Source organism: Mucor mucedo, assembly GCF_025094135.1.
Source record: "Mucor mucedo strain NRRL 3635 chromosome Unknown EV154scaffold_25, whole genome shotgun sequence".
Taxonomy (NCBI): Eukaryota; Fungi; Mucoromycota; class Mucoromycetes; order Mucorales; family Mucoraceae; genus Mucor; species Mucor mucedo.
Genome location: NW_026252309.1, coordinates 152,397 through 172,592, shown reverse-complemented (window position 1 = coordinate 172,592; position 20,196 = coordinate 152,397). Strand labels below are relative to the sequence as shown.

At 35.9% G+C, this 20,196-nt stretch overlaps 8 protein-coding genes across 8 annotated transcripts; 1 reads left to right on the top strand and 7 right to left on the bottom strand.

The window, feature by feature from the left end:
* Positions 1-29: 29 nt before the first annotated feature.
* Positions 30-1,834, bottom strand: EV154DRAFT_150857 (Prp18 domain-containing protein). Its single transcript, XM_051594109.1, has 6 exons — positions 1,599-1,834; positions 1,499-1,525; positions 1,136-1,431; positions 869-1,063; positions 515-795; positions 30-443 (listed from the first exon to the last, which is right to left on the bottom strand). Exons 3-6 carry the CDS (start codon positions 1,337-1,339, stop codon positions 287-289), a joined length of 837 nt encoding a protein of 278 aa, XP_051459810.1. The 5' UTR covers positions 1,340-1,431; positions 1,499-1,525; positions 1,599-1,834; the 3' UTR covers positions 30-286.
* Positions 1,835-6,501: 4,667 nt separating this feature from the next.
* On the bottom strand, positions 6,502-7,432 carry EV154DRAFT_501852 (uncharacterized protein). Its single transcript, XM_051600745.1, has one exon. It carries the CDS (start codon positions 7,346-7,348, stop codon positions 6,647-6,649), a length of 702 nt encoding a protein of 233 aa, XP_051459809.1. The 5' UTR covers positions 7,349-7,432; the 3' UTR covers positions 6,502-6,646.
* Positions 7,433-7,561: 129 nt separating this feature from the next.
* EV154DRAFT_501844 (uncharacterized protein) lies at positions 7,562-8,844 on the bottom strand. The gene is made up of 5 exons (XM_051600744.1): positions 8,705-8,844; positions 8,369-8,633; positions 8,156-8,285; positions 7,751-8,054; positions 7,562-7,682 (listed from the first exon to the last, which is right to left on the bottom strand). The coding sequence occupies exons 1-5, from the start codon at positions 8,765-8,767 to the stop codon at positions 7,611-7,613; spliced, it is 834 nt and encodes a 277-aa protein (XP_051459808.1). The 5' UTR covers positions 8,768-8,844; the 3' UTR covers positions 7,562-7,610.
* A 1,040-nt stretch (positions 8,845-9,884) lies between these two features.
* EV154DRAFT_417044 (kinase-like domain-containing protein) lies at positions 9,885-11,475 on the top strand (the record flags this gene model as incomplete). The annotated part of the gene is made up of 4 exons (XM_051595766.1): positions 9,885-9,962; positions 10,031-10,235; positions 10,300-10,422; positions 10,511-11,475. The coding sequence occupies 4 exons, from the start codon at positions 9,885-9,887 to the stop codon at positions 11,473-11,475; spliced, it is 1,371 nt and encodes a 456-aa protein (XP_051459807.1).
* A 144-nt stretch (positions 11,476-11,619) lies between these two features.
* EV154DRAFT_501840 (uncharacterized protein) lies at positions 11,620-12,787 on the bottom strand. The gene is made up of 2 exons (XM_051600743.1): positions 12,450-12,787; positions 11,620-12,362 (listed from the first exon to the last, which is right to left on the bottom strand). The coding sequence occupies exons 1-2, from the start codon at positions 12,614-12,616 to the stop codon at positions 11,678-11,680; spliced, it is 852 nt and encodes a 283-aa protein (XP_051459806.1). The 5' UTR covers positions 12,617-12,787; the 3' UTR covers positions 11,620-11,677.
* Positions 12,788-12,893: 106 nt separating this feature from the next.
* EV154DRAFT_501839 (oxoglutarate dehydrogenase, E1 component) lies at positions 12,894-16,143 on the bottom strand. Its single transcript, XM_051600742.1, has 2 exons — positions 15,446-16,143; positions 12,894-15,353 (listed from the first exon to the last, which is right to left on the bottom strand). Exons 1-2 carry the CDS (start codon positions 16,026-16,028, stop codon positions 12,901-12,903), a joined length of 3,036 nt encoding a protein of 1,011 aa, XP_051459805.1. The 5' UTR covers positions 16,029-16,143; the 3' UTR covers positions 12,894-12,900.
* Positions 16,144-17,128: 985 nt separating this feature from the next.
* Positions 17,129-17,751, bottom strand: EV154DRAFT_150699 (uncharacterized protein). Its single transcript, XM_051594108.1, has 3 exons — positions 17,482-17,751; positions 17,339-17,423; positions 17,129-17,273 (listed from the first exon to the last, which is right to left on the bottom strand). Exons 1-3 carry the CDS (start codon positions 17,592-17,594, stop codon positions 17,166-17,168), a joined length of 306 nt encoding a protein of 101 aa, XP_051459804.1. The 5' UTR covers positions 17,595-17,751; the 3' UTR covers positions 17,129-17,165.
* Positions 17,438-18,249, bottom strand: EV154DRAFT_583239 (uncharacterized protein; the record flags this gene model as incomplete). Its single annotated transcript, XM_051606700.1, has 2 exons — positions 17,438-17,954; positions 18,009-18,249. 2 exons carry the CDS (start codon positions 18,247-18,249, stop codon positions 17,731-17,733), a joined length of 465 nt encoding a protein of 154 aa, XP_051459803.1. The 3' UTR covers positions 17,438-17,730.
* Positions 18,250-20,196: the final 1,947 nt, after the last annotated feature.

Below are 20,196 nucleotides of genomic sequence, written 5' to 3'. Positions count from 1 at the left end.
CTGTATATATTTAAATCTCAGGGACAGCCCCATCTACAGGGAAAAAAAAGAGGGAAAAAAAAGTATCCGAATGAAGCTATTTTAAACCAATTTTTCATGAGTAGTCCCAATGTACCTTTTTTTGTTGTTGTTTCTATGTATCACATGTTGCGATGATACCATTTGATCCATCATGGTTTCAGAAAGATCTTTTTTTTTTATTAACATCACAAACTGTTTTATAAATATTTGAAGCAGGCTTTGTTTTTGATTATAAATCCCCTCCCCCTTTTTTCTCATATGCAAATTAAGAGATTTGACTAAGCGTGTAAGGAGGATATTTGGTTTGAGCAAACGTCATTAAACGCTTTACAGACTGGATCCATTTTCTAGAGGCTTCATCGTTCAAGACATGAGCTACCTGAGAAGAGAAAATCTTTTCACGAGCAGAACGTTCATGGATACTATATAAAAAGTCAAATGAGTAAAAAAAAAAAAACTGCAAAAAAGAAACAACTACTAAAAAAGACTTTACCCAACCATGGTAACACCAATGGGCCAAGGTGCATTACCAATGGATAATTGAAGATAAGCATCCTGAGCGTCTCGATAAAGTCTGACCTGCATTCTTTGTGCAATTTCCGCAACACGAGCTAAAATATCAGGTTCCAGTGTTCGTTTCTTTAATTGTCGCATCAACGGCTTAATGTACTCAGCGGTTTGTTTCTGTAACACCGCAGCTCTTTTACCAGGTCCGGTTCGCTTTTCTTCCTCTGGACGATCGGCCATAGCCTCCTCCCATTCCTCTAACGTGTGCTATAAATGAACAGTGTCAGTTATTACAAACCCCCCCTCATTATACCCTAGGTCTATAAAACAAACCACTTACTGCAAAATAAGCATAAATTTGTGCATAAAGTCGATCAATATCCGTCTGAAGCAATTCAATTTGAATAGGTTCCACTTGCAGTGTGGCCTTCTTCACCTTCTTCTTATCCTCTCCTCCCTTTTGTTTTAAATCGTCCAATCGCATATTTGTTTCCATTTCTTCTAATGTTCTCATGAAATCATTTCTACCTTGATCCTAATGGTTTGTTTTTTTTCCGCCGTGTGTTAAGTCACCAATGTCTTATATATATATAAAAAAAAAACTTACCCCAGATTGCTCATCCATCAGTTCTAAAGCACGAAGACGAACTTTACATTGTTTGTCCGTCTCACCGAAAAGTCGAATAGGTTGTCCCATGGCTCTTAAACGACGCACACATTCCTCTCTTGAAATATTAAACGCCTCAATCACCTCCTCCTGCCAAACAAAAGAAAAAAAGGACGCTATTTTAATGACAACTCTCTCTCTCATTACTTTTTACAGCCTCCACTTACATTTTGTGCTTCTTTTGCTTTTTCCTCTGCCTTTGCATTTTGTCGTTCAATTTCTTGCTTACGTTTTTTCTATAGAATGCAGATGAGCGATTAGCCTAGATCCCGACACTTAAAACAACTTTGCTTTTTTTTTTACCTCAATTTCTTCAAGTCGCTCTTTTTTCTATACACGGGGGAAAAAAAAAAAGAGGGGTGTTCAGTTATGAGGTGTGGGAACCAATGCGTGTTTAAGTTACCTCTCTTTCCTTGTCCTGTCTTTCCTTTTCTTTTTTTCTGTATTCTTCTTCGCGAATTCTCTCTAATTCCGCTCGACTCACATACTTTGTCTTTTTATCTAATCCGCCATGCTTCTCTACCGCATCGAGGATCTTGCGCTTTTTCGATTGCTCCTCCTTAATAACATCCTTGAGAAAATCCATCTGTGTTTTTATTTTGATTAACAATTAAAAAAAAAAAATTGAGAGAGAAAAATTGTGTGCAAAAAAAAAAAAAAAAAAAAAAGACTGTGACTATATTTGGAACTCATTCAGGTTTTTGCATTTTAACCCTATGTGTGTGTGTGTTGAATTGGGGTAAACCTACTTTACCAAATCTAAATAGATGATAAAAGTATCTACCTATGTTATTAGGGGCACCTCTTCATTTTTCCCCCCATTGTAAGCCATGTCAATATGATATTTTCCCCAATACTTACTACATATTGATATCAATTCGCGCAACGAGGGGGGGGGGAAGAGACTTGCAGTGAGGGGATTGATTTGATTACATCATGAGATGCATCAGGGATCTCATGTAGCCTTCTCTTTTCAAGACCTACTGACAGGCATTTTATTCCATACTTGGCTTTTTATGACATTTTATACATATACCCCTTCCTCCGGCTTATGCGAATCTATAGTCTAAACCAATTGAGTGAAAAAAAAAAGATACAGCGGCTCCACCCCCAAAGTTCGTTTTCCAATTTCATAAATTCGCTTTTGTCGCAGCCCAAAGTTCGCTTCTTGATTGGTCAAAGTTCGTTTTTTGTAAATCACCCAAATTCGCTTTGGTGGCACCCAAAGTTCGTTTTCACGTCAGAAGAGTTCGCTTTTAAAAATTACAGGATTATGAGATAATGTTATGAGAGATAATGTTATGAGAGATAATGTTATGAGAGATAATGTTATGAGAGATAATGTTATGAGAAAAAAAAAATGTTATGAGGAAAAAAAAATGTTATGAGAAAATGTAATGAGAAAATGTTATGAGAAAAAAAAATGTTATGAGAAAATGTTATGAGAAAAAAAAATGTTATGAGAAAATGTTATGAGAAAAAAAATGTTATGAAAAAATGTTATGAGGAAAAAAAAATGTTATGAGAAAAAAAAAATGTTATGAGAAAATGTTATGAGAAAAAAAAATGTTATGAGAAAAAAAAAATGTTATGAGAAAATGTTATGAGAAAAAAAAAATGTTATGAAAAAAAAAGTCACAACATATTATCTCATAACATTATCTCATAACATTTTTTTTTCTCATAACATTTTCTCATAACATTTTTTTTTTCTCATAACATTTTCTCATAACATTTTTTTTTTCTCATAACATTTTTTCATAACATTTTTTTTTCTCATAACATTTTCTCATAACATTTTTTTTTCTCATAACATTTTCTCAACATTTTTTTTTCTCATAGAGTGCATCTGCTTTTAGGTGGTACCTAAAAAAAATTTAAGCAGAGACAAATATTTAGATGGGTAAAACACATTTTCCTTATAATTAATATCCCATCTGAAAGGTTAGGATTGTTTTTTATGTTGATTTAAATGAGAATCTACATATATCAATTTAAAAAACATAACAGATTCTGGATTCAACATTTTTTTTTTAGGTGGGGGTGGGGAAAAAATGTCACAACCTGTACAAAAAGGTTTTTGAGCCAATAATAACCTGCCGCTAATATCATTAGCCGTGGTCGGATTTTGAAATAACCCACTGTTTGTGCTCACGGATTTAAAAAACCGCGCACAGACTATATAATCGTTAGCAATGGCTCGAAATAACTTCAACCTTTTTTGTGTACTTAGTAGAACTACTTGAATTTTAAAATATACATTAAAACAAATATTCTTAAGATGCGTGACCCTTTTTAAAAATAATTTATCTATTGAAAGGCTGGAAATATTGATTTGAAATTGTTTAGAGACAGCCTATGAAATCGCAGCCGGAGGCTTAATATTACAAACCCTGAAAAAGGATAAAAAAGTTTAAACCTTTTTTATGTACTAAGTAGAACCACTTGTAATTTCAAATATATATTATAAAGTATATTCTTAAGATGCGTGACCCTTTTTAAAATTAATTTATCAATTTAAAGGCTTGAAATACTGATCTGAAGTTGTTAAGAGACGGCCTATGAAATCACAGCCGGAGGCTCAATATCACCAACCCTGAAAAAGGGTAAAAAAGTTTAAACATTTTTTATGTACTAAGTAGAAGCACTTGTAATTTAGAATACATATTATGAACTTTATTCTTAAGATACGTGACCCTTTTTAAAATTAATATATTTATTGAAAGGCTTGAAATATTGATCTGAAGTTGCTCAAAGCCGGCCTATGAAATCGCAGCCGGAGGCTCAATATTACTTACACTGAAAAGAAGATAAAAAAGTTTAAACTTTTTTTATGTACTAAGTAGAATTACTTGTAATTTAGAATATATATATTAAAGTATATTCTTAAGATGCGTGACCCTTTTTAAAATTAATATATTTATTGAAAGGCTTGAAATATTGATCTGAAGCTGTTTAGAGCCGGCCTATGAAATCGCAGCCGGAGGCTCAATATTACTTACACTGAAAAGAAGATAAAAAAGTTTAAACCTTTTTTATGTACTAAGTAGAATTACTTGTAATTTAGAATATATATATTAAAGTATATTCTTAAGATGTGTGACCCTTTTTAAAAATAATATATGTATTGAAAGGCTGGAAATATTGATTTGAAGTTGTTTAGAGACAGCCTATGAAATCGCAGCCGGAGGCTTAAAATCACCGACCCTGAAAAAGGGTAAAATAGTTTAAACCTTTTTTATGTACTAAGTAGAATCACTTGTAATTTAGAATATATATATTAAAGTATATTCTTAAGATGCGTGACCCTTTTTAAAATTAATATATTTATTGAAAGGCTTGAAATATTGATCTGAAGCTGTTTAGAGCCGGCCTATGAAATCGCAGCCGGAGGCCCAATATTACTTCCACTGAAAAATTTTCTTAAAAAAAAAAAAAAAAAAAATCCCCCCACATAAAAAAAATCTGGCTATGAATAAATTTCCTTTTATATTACTTGTACTAGTCGGAGATGAATGATCAAAAATGTCACAAAACACGTTAGGAACTACTGAAAAGCAGATGCACTCTAACATTTTCTCATTACATTTTCTCATAACATTTTTTTTTCCTCATAACATTTTTTTTTCTCATAACATTATCTCTCATAACATTATCTCTCATAACATTATCTCTCATAACATTATCTCTCATAACATTATCTCATAATCCTGTAATTTTTAAAAGCGAACTCTTCTGACGTGAAAACGAACTTTGGGTGCCACCAAAGCGAATTTGGGTGATTTACAAAAAACGAACTTTGACCAATCAAGAAGCGAACTTTGGGCTGCGACAAAAGCGAATTTATGAAATTGGAAAACGAACTTTGGGGGTGGAGCCGCTGTATTCAAAGTAGGCAGATAAAGAAAGCTATTGACTACAACAAGGATGAAATAAGATGTATCTTATCCAGTTAAACTTCCAACATCTCTACAAGCATCAACACTTGAAATGATTTGGACTGGACGTACATTGACGTAGTCCCTAGTTCGATAACGATGCCCGGCCTTTTAAATACAATTTCATCATGAAACAATCTTTCAAGAAGTTATAGAGTTATACCTGAGATTATGTGGGCCCGCTTTTTTCATGTACGTCAACGGGTAAATTGATATAATATGCCGCTCACCCCCTCGCGTAAAGGTCATATTGAACTTTCTAGACCAATATTGTAGATAAGGAATCCGTCGGCAAGAGCAGAATAAAAATAAAACATTTGATTGTTGCGGGGGGGGGTGATTAGAAGCTAAAAAGAGCATGAATTAAAAAGTTTAACTGCGTCATTTTGAATTCATGGGGCAAAAATGCAAACTGCTTCTTGTACAATTACGTTCTATGAGAAGATGTTGAACTATCTTTTACAGAAGTGTATTCGAGATTGTTATTTATATTCAACCAATTGAACTTTTCTTTCCTATAAACTTTTTGAAAAAAAAAAAAAAAAGTGTCAAGTGGAGGTTAGATATTGATTAAATTCTTACTGGTGATTTGACACCACAAAGTATTGATAATCCAACAAAAAGGTTATTGTCGAATTCATGCTGGCTGAAATTTTATTATTGATTTGTCAATTGCAATAGCATGATGATACTCACATCAAATACTTTTAAACAATAATATAAACTCTAATAAATCTTTTTTCTTTTTGTACAAAGTTTGGTTTATTACTCCTTTGGGCCCAACCCCCCGATCCGAGATTGAAACGTCTATTATCGGTTTGATTTTAACCGACAGACCTATTGTGTACGAAACGACCGGCGCTTCAATTAAGATGCATACAGGTGGCGTTTCTGTTTTTTTTTTTTTTTTTTTTTTTTAATTAAAGAAGTGCTACTGCTGTTATTCCATCATGGATTTATTTTTTATTTTGATATGTTTAGTTTAAGATATTGTGCCAAAAGGAACAAAGAAATCCTTAAATGTTTACACTGTAGGTTCAAATATAGGTAGTCGTTGCGTAGCACACACCGTATAAAAAAAAAAAAAAACTTTTAGGACTGACTAATGCCTATTTCGGTTTCTAAGCCAAAAACCTTTTTTTTCTTCTTCTTTCTGTTTACTAGACTAAATGAGGCAAGTGGGTATACGGGTGTAACCTGGGACGATTTTAGTAACAGGAGTATTAAACTGTAAAACCCTTTGAACCCTGGAACCTTGATACACTATGTGACACTAACCTCGCCAAAGATGTCTTTTTGACTTAAAAGTATTAATTGCCTTGTCTCTCTACGCTTAAATTGTAAAAAGAGTCTTTCTTATAATACGATTTTTTTTTTAAAAAATAAAAATAGGTTCGTATCAATGATAAAATAATTGAGAAATGGCACCATGACTAAATTAGCAAAGTGAATTAATGTGCATATTTTATTGTTTATGAAAAAGAGAATAAAGGGGGGGGGGAGAGAGAGAGAGTTAAATTAAGTGTTTGCCTTTGCGTATGTTTCTTCGTTTCCATTTAGCGACTGATGCAGCAGCCGCGGAACACGGAGATAAAGAGACGAAAAAGGCTGTCGCTCTTGTTTTTATAAGATTTTTATTATTTAAATCATCTTCACTATCGCTACTCATGGTACTGTACACACTTTTATTTGAATGACTCGGGGTGGGTGTCATGACAACCTCCTCCTTCTTTTTTTCTATCTCCTCCTCCTCCTCCTCCTTCTCATGCTGCATCTCAGATGGAAACAGTTGTGTTGTAAATCCTATAGTATACCGATTCTCGTTTTTCATTGGTCGTGTCATTTCACGTAAAGACAATGACCTTTTCGAGGTAATGGGCGGTAGTGCTAAATAATGATGGTTCTTACGTCTAGAGTGTACAGGTATGGAGGTTTCGTCTGTGATATACGTAATAATGCTCTGTTCGTCATCTTCTTCCGGTTGATATCGATTTACATTGGGCAAAGAGTTTACTCTACTTAATAACGGTGTTGACTTCATGTAAGAAGGTGATCTTAATTCTGATCTTAGTTTAATAAGTCTAGAAGCAAAGTGAATACAGGTTTGTCTGTTATCGTCATCTGTTTGTAGACGGTTGTATTTTGGTAATGATGGATACACAAGTGATGGCTGAATTGCTAATTCCCTATATGAATCATCTGTAAGTGTGGACATACTAAAAAAAAAAAAAAAAAAAAAAAAAAGAGAAAGAAAGTAGGAAATTGAATTACGCTGGATGTGCTTGAGTCTTTATACATGTAAATAGAATCCCTTGCTTGTTAATAGAAGGGGATAGAAGTCAACCTCCCCTTTTATTTATATGTATAAAATGATGTTAGTTATCCTAGCATGCTGTCAAAAGTAATTACAAAATAGATTTTTATTATATGTGATGTATGTACAAAAGGGTTAAAAAGAAAAATAAACATTTACAAATTTAAAAAATACCAGCCTCTAAGAGTAACGGTGTGACCTCTGTGTTTGTTACATCCATTTTACAGATTGGGCACTAAAAAAAAAAATAAGATTTGTTATTTATCAGCCCCAACGCAGTACAAACAGAAAAAAAAAACTTACGCATTTTTTTTTAGTGGTCAACCATAAATCGACACACATAGAATGATAGTAATGGTTACAAGGTAAGAGCCGTAACTCATTACCGGATTCGTAATCCTCTAAACATATTGCACAGCTCTCCCGTTCCTCGTGTTCCTTTTGTTCCTGTAGATCGAATACTTTGATGTTGAGTTTAGACACGACGGAGATAGGTGCTAATTCTCTTTTGTGTAATATGCTTTGTCTGGCTTTCCAAGAGGCGTAAATTAAAATTAAGACGAGGCAGGGAGAAACAATGACAATAATGAGAACATCAATCAATGGCCTTTACGGTTCAAAAAAAATAAGGAAATGATCAGCATAACATTTACTTGATAAACCCCTTTTTTATATATATATATAATTCATTATTTTTCTTCTTCTTACCAAGTGACATTTTCATCCGGCTGTAATATTGCTACCATAGGCGTGTTTAATAATTTCGATAAATGCAACAGTTTTCTATATTCGTTTCTTGCTAAAAATACACTTGGGATCATAATGTCTGTTGTATCGTCTACTCAGTAAAAAAAAAAAAAGAATGATTAAAATGACTAGTTCAAGGGGGGTGGGGACAAGAGTGAATTATTATTATTTTACCAGGAGAGTACATTGTAATCCAACCAGGATTGTTGGGATCGCCAATGACTACAGCTATCGCACCACTTTTCTGCATATATCTCACCTTGGTTATAAATGAGCAACCCCCTCTTGATAAAAGGGCTATCCAGTCTGTACTTGGTGGGGTAACGAGGCTACATCCGGTAGGGTCTTGTGCTGGTTCAATCATAAATCCAATCTTTCCGTTACTGGATAATTTGGGACCAAATGAAGCCGCTCGGTCGTGAAAAGTTTCATTGGATATCTGTATATAAATTAGTAATTCGCTTTTTTTTTTTTTGTCTTTATTCAAAACTGTCTACTCAAATCACTCACTGTAACATGTGTTGATGCATGGACTAGGGATAAATACAATAGACAAAGGAGAAGAATATTCATAATCCCAACAGAAAAATATAAGAAAAAATAGAAAAGAAAAGAAAGAGAGAGAGAGAGAGAGAGAGAGAGAGAGAGAGGAGAAAAGTAAAAAAAAAACCTTATTAAAAAAAGACCAGAAAATATCCTTTCTTGTACATTTAAGACCCGCTTTTACTTTTTTTTTAATGGTGTTACAAAAAGCACTTGCCTAAAAATAAAAGGGCGGGGAATAAACCAATACAAAGGTCCTGTTTTCAATTCTTTAAAGGGTGATATCTTGTTATTCAGTAGTGCGAAAGGACAGTTTAATTAAAATGTACTGGATCACCCTTAAAATAACAATGGCTGAGTACTGAGACAAACTCCAATCTTACCTCAGAACATGTCTCGTATCCATCTTTTTTTATAACTATATCTTGTTTAGAGCAAGTTATCAAACAATAATAAAAATAAAGAATTGCAAGACAATCCCCCTTTGTGCTTCTATATTTATATAAAAGAGCCCACCCTCTAAAAGCAAACAATGGACCCCATATACAGATGGTGTGTTTGTTTGTTGGTCAGTCCAGTGCCTCTTGTTGCAGCCGACTTTGCCTTTCCCCCTGTGACAAATTGACAGCCTTTTATGATTATGAAAAATAGCCAATAGTTATTGAAAGACATCAAGTCCATTCTGTTGGGGTCTACCTCTTATCCTGTATTGGGTACACAGACATGACTCCTATTAAGCACTTGTAGCTTATGGTACACTGAATACTGATAAATTTGGAATAGTTACTACCTACAAAAGTTAATCCCAAAAGTATGTTATTTAAATCTAAATTTAGTTGACAAGAAAAATTACAAACACGACCTTCTTTGGGTGTAGTTTATTCCCCGCCCTTTTCTTACAGTTATTACAGAAAAATCAACTTTTTTTTTTAGCTGTAATTTTAACTCTCTCTCTCTCTCTCTTTTTTTTTTCTTTCTTGTCTTAATAATGCATAATGGAGAAACAAGCTCAGCACCCGTAAAGAAGCGCTCTTTTCGTCGCCTTTCCTTCTTTAAACAGACTCCTTCCAGCCCAAAAGTATTAACAACAAACACCATTTATAAAGAATATGACCCAGAAACTGGAAACAAAATAATCAATAACTTTATGATTATAAAAGAGATTGGAAGAGGAATGCATGGCAAGGTCAAATTAGCCCAAGACCTAGACACAGGAGAACTTGTTGTAAGTCCTTTTTTATAGATTTCTACTCCTTTATATCTCATATAAAAAAACTCCCTTTTTCTCCCAAGGCGATTAAAATTGTTGATAAACAATCTCGACGGAGACAATTAGGTTATAGCGTTCTAAGAGCCAAATCAACAGGCGAAAGCCCATTTTCTGAAAGCGAACAAAAGATCAGAAGAGAAATCGCCATATTAAAAAAGTGCGCTCATCCTCATGTCGTTCGCTTACGTGAAGTCATTGATGATCCAGCCAGCCGTAAGATTTATTTGGGTAAGGGTTTACGTTTATATTATTAATAAGTATACATTTTCCATTTACATACATTCTATGTTAGCGTTGGAATACATGGAAGGTGGTGAAATTATATGGAGACAAGACGATGAGAGTAATATACCCGTACTATCCATGTCTGAAGCACGTGACATATTTCGAGATGTTGTGAGTGGACTTGATTATCGTAAGTAAGCACACCCCCACCCCACTCCTCGAATTGTGTGGTTTCTATTGGGATGAATCCTAATACAACCCCTCCTTCTCCTTCTTAGTGCATTACCAAGGAATTATACACAGAGATATTAAACCAGCCAACTTATTATTAACAAGAGATCGCATTGTAAAGATATCAGATTTTGGTGTATCTTATTTTAATCAACATTTAGCAGGACATGTGGAACAATATGACGACGAAATTGATCGAGAATTAGCAGAAACAGCAGGTACACCCGCATTTTTTGCTCCTGAACTATGTAGCTCAGTAGAAAATAATCATGATGAGAAACACATTACCAAAGCAATTGATGTGTGGGCACTCGGTGTCACGCTTTATTGTTTGATCTATGGTCAATGCCCATTTACTGCTTCTACCGAATTTGAATTGTTTGATATCATACCCACTTTACCTCTTTCGTTTCCAACCGTAGAACAAATAGGGTTTGAAACACCTCATGAACTCATGGACCTATTATCAAAGTTATTAACAAAGGATCCAGATGAACGAATCACCTTGGATGGGGTAAAACACCATGTATGGGTCATACAGGATTTGGAAGACCCATCGATATGGTGGAAAGAGTCAGATCCTACCTCTTATAAGACTGTCCATGTAACAGACGAAGAAGTATCTTCGGCTGTTACAATCCTAGGCAAATTACGTAAATCCATACATCGTATCTCCTCTTCTATATCAAACACGTTTACAAGACGTGGCTCAAAATCATCTTCATTATCTGATATTCATCCATCCCCCACCAATTCAATCATCAGTCCCATTTCGTCTCACCACGAACCTTCCCTTCACGAAGAGCATCAGGATCACAGTCAAAATCATCATGATGGTTGGTTGCCTACCTCATTTACAAATATGACCTTGTCCCCTTCCTCATCTACCTCTTCCTCTTCATTGCATAAACCACAGTCACCACCACCCACTAAAATTGAACGCCATGATTCATCAAGCTCTTCCATGTCGGGTCTATTAGTCACTTTTAACCGTACACCCGATAAACATTAGTAAATTTTTTATCTGGGACCTCTTATAATCATTCACATATCCCCCCCACACACACACGAAATCTTAATAAAAGATAGTTCTGTTTAACAAGCCCAAATGTTTTTTTTTTTAGCATGTGAGAAAGAGAAAAAAAAAACGTCTGAGTTTGAATAATAATAATAGGCCAGTGCCAAAAAAATTTATTTTGTGAGGGTATATTTGTTTATGGAGAATAGGGAGGAGGGGGAACTTTAAGCTGTCCTTCGTATTGCCGTTGAAGTTGAGCTTGTAATTCCTGTTGCTGCCTACTTGGTGAATGAGGAGCTGAAAAGGTCGATTCGTAATCAGGTTGGAGTATATTAGTAACAGTGTGATGGACACTACTTGTCATGGAATTAGTGGAATTCGACCTCGAATTAAGCACAATGACTTTAGCTGTCGTTTTCTGCTGTTGCTGCTGCTTCTGCTCCTGCAACTTTCTTCTCCTCTTGAGGATATAAACACCGACACAAAGTGCAACAAATAAGACGACACCCACCACCGTCAAGATGATATGGATGGTATCCAATCCACCTGTGTTTTTCTTTATTGTGCTGGCTACACAGGTATCGTTTTGACAACTGCCTTGGAAACATTGGTTATCAGATTCACACACTTGTCCATGCGTGTATTGTTTCACACATATATGCGCCTTATCGCAGTACAATGATTCCTCGCAGTTACTATAATAGGTATCATAATTTGACATCTCCACTTGAGGTGGCCATTCCATAATTGATTCGCTAGCATTGATGGATGAATGTGACCCATCTTTTAATTTGGGTTGTGGGGCTATGGTACATGATTGTCCCAAGGCTGATAATGTGCCTTGGTATTGAGGTAATGATATCGTATTTTCCAAGATCCATCTATGGGTTGTAAAAAAAAAATATATTAATATTTCGAAAATACCCTTCCCCAATTTTTTTTTTTTTTTTTTTTAATTGTCATTTTACTTTGTCTTGTTTGTTTTATTCTTGCATCTCACATTTTTGTCTGTTACTTCACATACATATTGCTCGCCTTGTGAACATGGAAATGTACATTCAACAACCACCAGACTAGCTGTGATTTGATATACAAATGATGTCAGTAACGTCGATAGAATAAATTTATGGTTCATGGCAACAAGAACATTTAAGAAGAAGAAGAAAAAGAAAGAAAATTAAAGAAAAAAAAGAAAGCTATTTCCCCCCTCTCCCCGACGACCATCTTATTATAAATTAACTTGGAAACCGAAGAATTCAAGGAAACAATACTCTAGTTCGGTTGTACGACAGTGGACCAAATTTCGAGCTCGTATTAAACATCAGATCGCCCAATGAGTGCGATTCTATAAAACAGAATTTATTTTTATTTTTATTTTTATTTCCCAAAAAAAAAAAAAAAATATTAGAGAAGGGGGAGTTACCAAAGTGGAATTCCACCTTCAATCTTCTTGGGTTCAGTCGCTTTTCCTATCAAAGCCTCACTTAAAAATGTATATTCCTCCTTCAAATGCTTCTTCTTATTACCAGTTGCAACAGAGGCTGATGGGGGTCGACCAGCATACATGGGCGATTTGCCAGCATGATGTGATGTCTCTGATAACGCTGTAGTCAACCTAGGTTCCACATGTTGCCAACTTCCCATATTAAGAGGCTCTTCTTGACACCATACTATTTCGGCGTTAGGATATGTATCAGCATGCTCCTTGATCTGTTGGAACGGAAACGGGTTCAGTTGTTCAACACGAGAAATAGCAATATCATTCATCTTGTTCTGTTCACGTGCTTTTAAAAGCGCATAATACACTTGTCCCGAGCAGTAAATATGCTTCTTGATCTGTTCGGGTGCTACTAGGCTCTCAGGGTGCGATTCAGGTAGATAGAGTTGAAAGGTAGTATCACCCATCATTTCGGAAAGGCTGGATTTAGCCAATGGATGACGAAGCATGGACTTGGAAAAGGGCAAGATTAAGGGTTTTCGATAGTCTCTGCAGATTTGTCGACGTAGCACATGGAAATATTGGGATGGCGTAGAGGCATACACCACTTGCATGTTACAATCTTGGTGTTGTCTAGCAAGTTTCTCGGCAGTTGGATAGACATAGGGATTTTCATCACATAATTGAAGATATCTCTCAATACGCGCAGATGAATGCTCGGGTCCTTGTCCATCATATCCATGAGGTAAAGACATGACTAAACCTGTACGTTGAAGCCACTTTTGTTCCCCTGCTGCTAAAAACTGATCTACAATGACCTGGGCAGTGTTTGCAAAATCTCCAAATTGAGCTTCCCATACAACCAAGGAATTCGGATCCACAAGAGAATACCCCAATTCAAATCCAAGTACACCATACTCTGATAAGGAGGAGTTGGAAATTGAAAGAACACCTTGTTCGGGACTGACATTGTTCAGTAATGTGGTCTTTGCATCTGACTTTTGATCATGTAACACCGCATGACGTTGAGAAAATGTACCACGTTCAACATCTTGACCTGATACACGCACATGTTTATTCTCTAGCAATAAGGAACCCCACGCTAGACCTTCCGCTGTCGACCAATCAATATCCGTGCCTGATTTCAAACTCTTTTCGCGCGCTTGGAGAATACGCACGATATTACGATGGGCTGTAAAATTTTGGGGAAGCGTCGTCATGGCTTTTCCAACCGTTTGCATCACTTCAGAAGTGACACCTGTTGGGTACTGAGGCAAGATTTCTGTAGCGAGTTCCTTGGGGGATTTAAATCCAGGCCAGCTGCTCGATAACCACTCTCTTGAGCTAGGCTTGTAACTTTTACTGGCCACGTAACTTTCCTCTAAAGTCTCCCAGATACTCTTCTTTTGTTCTTCAATTTGTTTTGTGGTAAACGCTCCTTCTTTAGATAATTGCTCTTCGTACTTTTGAGCTACTGGCTTCATCTTGGCAATCGCTTGATACATCAAAGGTTGGGTAAACATGGGTTGATCAGTTTCATTATGGCCGTGCTTTCGATAACAAACTAAATCAATCACGCAGTCCTTATGGAACGTTTGTCTCCAATCAGCAGCCATTTGCATTACAAACGTTACTGCCTCTACATCATCACCATTCACGTGAAATACAGGGGCATTGATGGATTTTGCAATATCCGTACAATACTGGGTCGATCGACCAAATCTTGGGTCTGTTGTAAATCCGATTTGATTATTCACGACGATATGTATGGTACCACCTGTTGAATACGAGGGTAAATCATAGAACCCCATTGTCTCATAAACCACACCTTGACCAGCAAACGCAGCATCACCGTGCATCAAAATCGACATGGAATGAGAACCATCCGTATCCTTATTATAAAACTGAAGCGCCTTTGTCTTTCCTAATACCACCGGATCCACCGCCTCCAAATGAGATGGGTTGGCAACCAAGGAGAGATGAACACGTTTACCCGAAGGTGTTGGACGTACATAATTCATACCCAAATGATACTTGACATCCCCGGATCCTTCATCATTGGGCTCCACCGATCCACTGAATTCACAAAAGATGGATTCGTTGGGTTTTCGGACAACGTTTGAAAGCACGTTTAAACGACCACGATGTGGCATACCAATCACAATGTTGGTCACACCATGATCCACAGAGCGATCAATCAAGGCCTTCATACCAGGAATCAAGGTCTCTCCACCTTCAAGACCAAATCTTTTCTCAGAAGGATATTTGGAGGCTACAAAGCGCTCAAAACTATCCGACCAAGTTAATCGATCCAGAATTCGTTTCTTTTCATCCGCTGTATACTTGTATGGCTCTGGTTTTTCAAATCTTGCTCGAATCCAATCACATTGTGCTCGGTCTGGGATATGAACATATTCAATACCAATGGATCCACCTTTTTTTTTTAAAAAAAAAAGAAATAATTAGGTGATCGCGTTCATTTATTTCGTACGGAAGGGCAGGGGGGGGGGGTGATTAAATACTTACAATACATTTTCTTCAATGCATCAACAATCTCGCGTAATGTCAGCTCCTTTTCAGTCTTGTTTAATGATGACAAAATACCAGGACCCAAAGTAAACTTACGGTCCAAATCCTTTTCCGTGAAACCATAATATTGTAATGTCAACTCGGGTGGGATAGAATGCTCAGCCATCGTGCGTTGAAGATGCAAAGGATCCAGATCCGCAATATTATGACCACGTACTTGATACGCTCTTACGAGTAATTGGATTTTCATATGTTCAATCACTTGCTTTGAAGACTCGTTCATCATGGGTAACGTAGCACCAGGCATTTCAGGTAATCTTGCACTGTCAGTAGGGGGTGGAATAAAAGCTTGGTTGGATGGAACACCGTTGGCCATATTTTTAAAATAGGCTTGCCATGATACATGAACCGAGGTAGGATCTTTTAACCAGGACTCATACATGGCATCGATATAATTGGCTGTATTACCTTGCAAAAATCCGTCATGACTTGCAAATAAACGTATACTAGCGTGTTTGGCAAAACCTGCACGGTTTATACGCAGTTTTGGGACATTCAATAGTCTGGATAGTCTATACATTGAATTAAAAATGAATAAAAAGAAAAAAAAAAAAGCCAGGTAAAGGAACGGAGGGGATGTAATTAGAATATTGTCAATTTTTTTTTTTTTTTTTACTTGCATATTTCATGCCAATCGTGTTTACGCCGTTATAAATAGAAAGAATTCCAAAAGACCATTCTTGAACAGAAAATAAACATTATGCAATCAAAAAAGTTTATATTTATAAAAGTATTTATTACTTACAAGTAAAGTTAGAACCAACTTGAAATGTAGACAGCACTTCTTTTCTTTCTGACGAATCAAAATTCACTTTTCAAACGATAGCTTACCTTTTTAAGACAAAATAATAAAAGAAAAGCCTTAAAAAAACAGGTACGTATCGTGCTGTAAGTTTCGTTCGAAACGTCATGGATATCCTGGACACGTACAATAGGCATGACTTTTTAAAACATCATGGCATACTTCAGAATTCATTATTTTCAATACACGATGGATGCAATTGAAAGCAGAGGCTATAAACCTTTATTTATCATCATTTTTGAACCCAATGGAAGGGGTGATGGCCAAAAGATCAAAAGAAGTCCGTTTTCCACCTTCGGACTATTACCACAGAAGATTGCGTTGGTTGGATACGACACTCTGAGAGATATAAATGCATTGTATTAAGACCAGTTTACACTGTTCCGTCGTCTGAATTTTTTTTTTATTATATTATTTTTCTTCCATTCTGTCTAAATACTTTTGATTCTTTTTACGGACATGTCTCTACGTGATTGGGGGTGGAAATGGCTACACACACCACGAGTGACATCAAGCCATGCTGTCGGCTGAAATGTTGCTCGTGTTACTGACGGTTTGTTTACTATTATGTTTCTCTTGCTTTCTTCTTTTCCTCTCCTCTGCCTTTGCCATTTTCTGTAAATACTGTCTTTTATTCACGACACCTTCAATCAGTGCAGTCATAAACCTTTCTTCGTCAATTAACGTAATCGCCTTTCTTCTTTCCTTTTTGTTGATGGTCGCCACAAATAATTTCAACTTGATTGCAGAGACTATAAATAATTTTCGAGTGTTTAATTGATGCTGGCGTAGCTGAGAAAACACGGAATCCTTGACCTAATTAGCTATTTTAATGAAAACCATCCAGTTCAAGTATCAATACAATTTTTTTTTTTTTTTTACTTCATTCACCAGTTCTCCAGCAGCCATCATTTCAGTATAGTTTTCATTTCCTTCGTTTCTCTTCATCTTGCTTTTGATACCCTGTATATTTGTATTTAGTGGGGGGGGTCACACGCCAAAAAAAAAAATTAAGCAAAAATATTAACCTGATCAGATTTACTGCGAACATACAAAACTGGAATCTTGTGCTCTTTTGCCTTTAATGCGATATCAATATCATACTGCATCAGTCTTGGAGGAAGAAAAGTTGTTAACTCTGACCCAAATCTCAAAAAATTCATCAATTTACCTGTTTCCCAGCACAATAACAAGTAAATCAAAGGCATACAAGTAGTGCTTATCGAAATACGTATCCATGGGATGCCTTTGTGTACCGACGCCTGGCATATCCCAAATAACCATGGTGGCTAAATCGGGATGTTGATATGATGAGGGTCTAGCTGTTGTCTCTATCTCACCCACTTTGGCTGATCTTGGTTCGTTATCCTTGTATCCCAGTATTGCGTTCACAATGGAACTCTGATTTTAAAAATGGAAATCAACCACATGATTCTGATCGAAAACAAAATGATCTTTTTTTTTTTACCTTTCCGTTTCCAGAGACCCCTACTACTGCTACATTATAAAATGAGGTCGTATTTAATTTTATGTCTTGTTGTGCTTTTAATAACAATTCTGGTGCGATGGGTAATGGTACAGGCGGTTTATCCTTAAAGTTTATCTGGACAGCACCCCAAATAGCAAGAAACGGAGATAATGGCCCTAAATCAATTAATTAGTATCTGTTAACATTATCAAGGCTTCTGATGATTTTACATGCAATGACACCTAAAAGGCCACCTATAGCTACATCAACCACACGATGACCTGTAATTCCCATATCATGAAATGCATATGCGTTCAGGGCAGGATAGGCTATAACAATTACAGGAACGGTCAAGGTCGATAACGTAGCCTTTGAAAATTTGTTGGAAATATCTTTATATTCGCTTTTCTCGGAATTAGTGACTTTCTGAAAAAATGATAATGCATTTGGTGAAGATGTTGCTTGTCCCATTCTGATGTGTATTTTCTTTTGTGTAAGTGAAGATGAAAAGAATAATTATATAAAAAAAAAACAATGAAAACATTGTGCTTCATAAAAGGAAATCTATCTATTTTCACTTTAGATCCCAGCCACATGCTGAACAAAAAAAATCATCATCCCCCAAATTATAGATGCTCAACTTGCCTTTTTTGGACAAAACGAAAATATGGCTTTCTTGAAAGTTAATGCTCCCATTTAATATGTTGGATTAGATACAGTGTTTTTGTATTTGAAAATCAACGTAAAAAAATCAAATTTTTTATTTTGAACCATTATAAATTTCCAATCTTTTTTATAATCACGGGATTGCTTTTGTGTGCCAAGAAAATATCTACATTTACGTCTTTTTTTAATTTTTCTAGACCTCTGAACTTCTTTCCAAAGTCTTTTTAGAATCACGTGATGGTATACACATAAATGTACGAAAAATGGGTACGTCGATTGACATGCCATGTCATCTTCATAGGATGATCGATTAGCTACCCATAGAGAGAATAGAGCAGCTATTAATATAAATGGTCCATTTATTATACATTGATATGATTATACAGCTGATAAAAAATAATGGCGAGCTCTAGTTTAGAGGAACTACTTAATAAGACGGAGTAGGTGTTACTGTGATCAAGAAAAGAATGGATCGTGAAAGCAGATACACTGCTCGTTTTGCTGTTGTGGTTGAACAAACTCAGTACATTTCACAAGAAATTACTCAAGAAACTGTTGGCAGATGTGTTACAATTGATCCTAGACGAAGAGATTTGATATTTATTGTGCATGAAAACTCAACCGCAAACAATCAAAACAAGTTTCTCTTTACCAAACAGGTCTAATGTGACAGGCATCATCCAAAACCACTATGCCAACTTCTGAATCAACCATCGTACTGCTCATCCTTTGCACAGAAAACTGCGGCTAGCTGCCTATTTTAAAAGACAGATAGGAAACGAGGATGTCATTGCAAAACTAGATGAACAGTTTGTTGTCGAAGCTGTTTATGTCATGAGTAACTGGTCTGCTCCTAATGCAAGATTTCATAAGCCGATTCCGGGGCCTTAGATTCCGTCGGCTGCATCAAAAAGCTGGTAAAAGGGTGTACTTGATTAATAAATTTAGGACAAGTCAATGCTGCCCAGCCTATGAACGCAAAAGTCTTGAAACGTTTTGAATGGTCGATAACCCGCGCCTTCATAGACGAAGAGCAAATCCTCGTGTAACTAGACATAGTCTCTTAAGGTATGTTATTTCACTTGTTAATATTTTTTCTATCTATTTTTTTTTTGTTCCTGTGACAGATGTACAAATCAAGGTTGTAGAGTCCTGACTAATAACACAAATAGGATTGTTACTCGTCTATGGAATTGCGATATGGCTGCTTGCTTGAACATGGTTGATATTGTTCGTTCACTTCGTGCTGGAAATAGCATTTCCCCCAAGATTTCGAGGTGGAGAGGCTTTCCCAACGGAGAAGAGCAAGGACCCAAATTGATCAAGAAAACATCAAAAATGTTCGTCAATGTCGCAATTAAAACAGGCCTGTTATCCCAGGTCAAACATAGATACATTTAAATGGTAAGCTCAATTTTTTTTTTTTTTTTTTTTTTTTTTTACGTTGTTAACGAATTTGATTCACAAATTGCCGTATTGAGCGTAATTTCCCCTTGAAAAAGAATTAAGATTTTTACAAGTGAAAATTATGAACAATTATCTCCTTTCATCTCAAAGTTAGTTGTCTTCTATCTAAATTTTATTTTCTCTTTGTCTAAATATAAATCTTGGTTTGTCCAAAAAAAACACTAAAACTGTCTCAATTTCAAGTAATGCTGTCACTTATTTGCTATTTCTAAATATTTAGGCGTCACTGTTTTTTTGAGGTACGGGTAGAGGATAGACGTGTTTTTTAAATTGACTTACCTCTCC

Coding starts and splice junctions, on each gene's coding strand:
- EV154DRAFT_150857 (XM_051594109.1), bottom strand. CDS start 1,339: ATGAGAGAGAGAGTTGTCATTAAAATAGCGTCCTTTTTTTCTTTTGTT. Junction 796..868: donor AAATTTATGCTTATTTTGCA/GTAAGTGGTTTG, acceptor GTTCATTTATAG/CACACGTTAGAGGAATGGGA. Junction 444..514: donor ATTGGTGTTACCATGGTTGG/GTAAAGTCTTTT, acceptor CTTTTTATATAG/TATCCATGAACGTTCTGCTC.
- EV154DRAFT_501852 (XM_051600745.1), bottom strand. CDS start 7,348: ATGTCCACACTTACAGATGATTCATATAGGGAATTAGCAATTCAGCCA.
- EV154DRAFT_501844 (XM_051600744.1), bottom strand. CDS start 8,767: ATGAATATTCTTCTCCTTTGTCTATTGTATTTATCCCTAGTCCATGCA. Junction 8,055..8,155: donor CCGGATGAAAATGTCACTTG/GTAAGAAGAAGA, acceptor TGAACCGTAAAG/GCCATTGATTGATGTTCTCA. Junction 7,683..7,750: donor TGACCACTAAAAAAAAATGC/GTAAGTTTTTTT, acceptor TTTTTTTTTTAG/TGCCCAATCTGTAAAATGGA.
- EV154DRAFT_501840 (XM_051600743.1), bottom strand. CDS start 12,616: ATGAACCATAAATTTATTCTATCGACGTTACTGACATCATTTGTATAT. Junction 12,363..12,449: donor AATAAAACAAACAAGACAAA/GTAAAATGACAA, acceptor TACAACCCATAG/ATGGATCTTGGAAAATACGA.
- EV154DRAFT_501839 (XM_051600742.1), bottom strand. CDS start 16,028: ATGTATAGACTATCCAGACTATTGAATGTCCCAAAACTGCGTATAAAC. Junction 15,354..15,445: donor TGCATTGAAGAAAATGTATT/GTAAGTATTTAA, acceptor TAAAAAAAAAAG/GTGGATCCATTGGTATTGAA.
- EV154DRAFT_150699 (XM_051594108.1), bottom strand. CDS start 17,594: ATGGTTATTTGGGATATGCCAGGCGTCGGTACACAAAGGCATCCCATG. Junction 17,424..17,481: donor GTTATTGTGCTGGGAAACAG/GTAAATTGATGA, acceptor TCTTCCTCCAAG/ACTGATGCAGTATGATATTG. Junction 17,274..17,338: donor TTCGCAGTAAATCTGATCAG/GTTAATATTTTT, acceptor ACAAATATACAG/GGTATCAAAAGCAAGATGAA.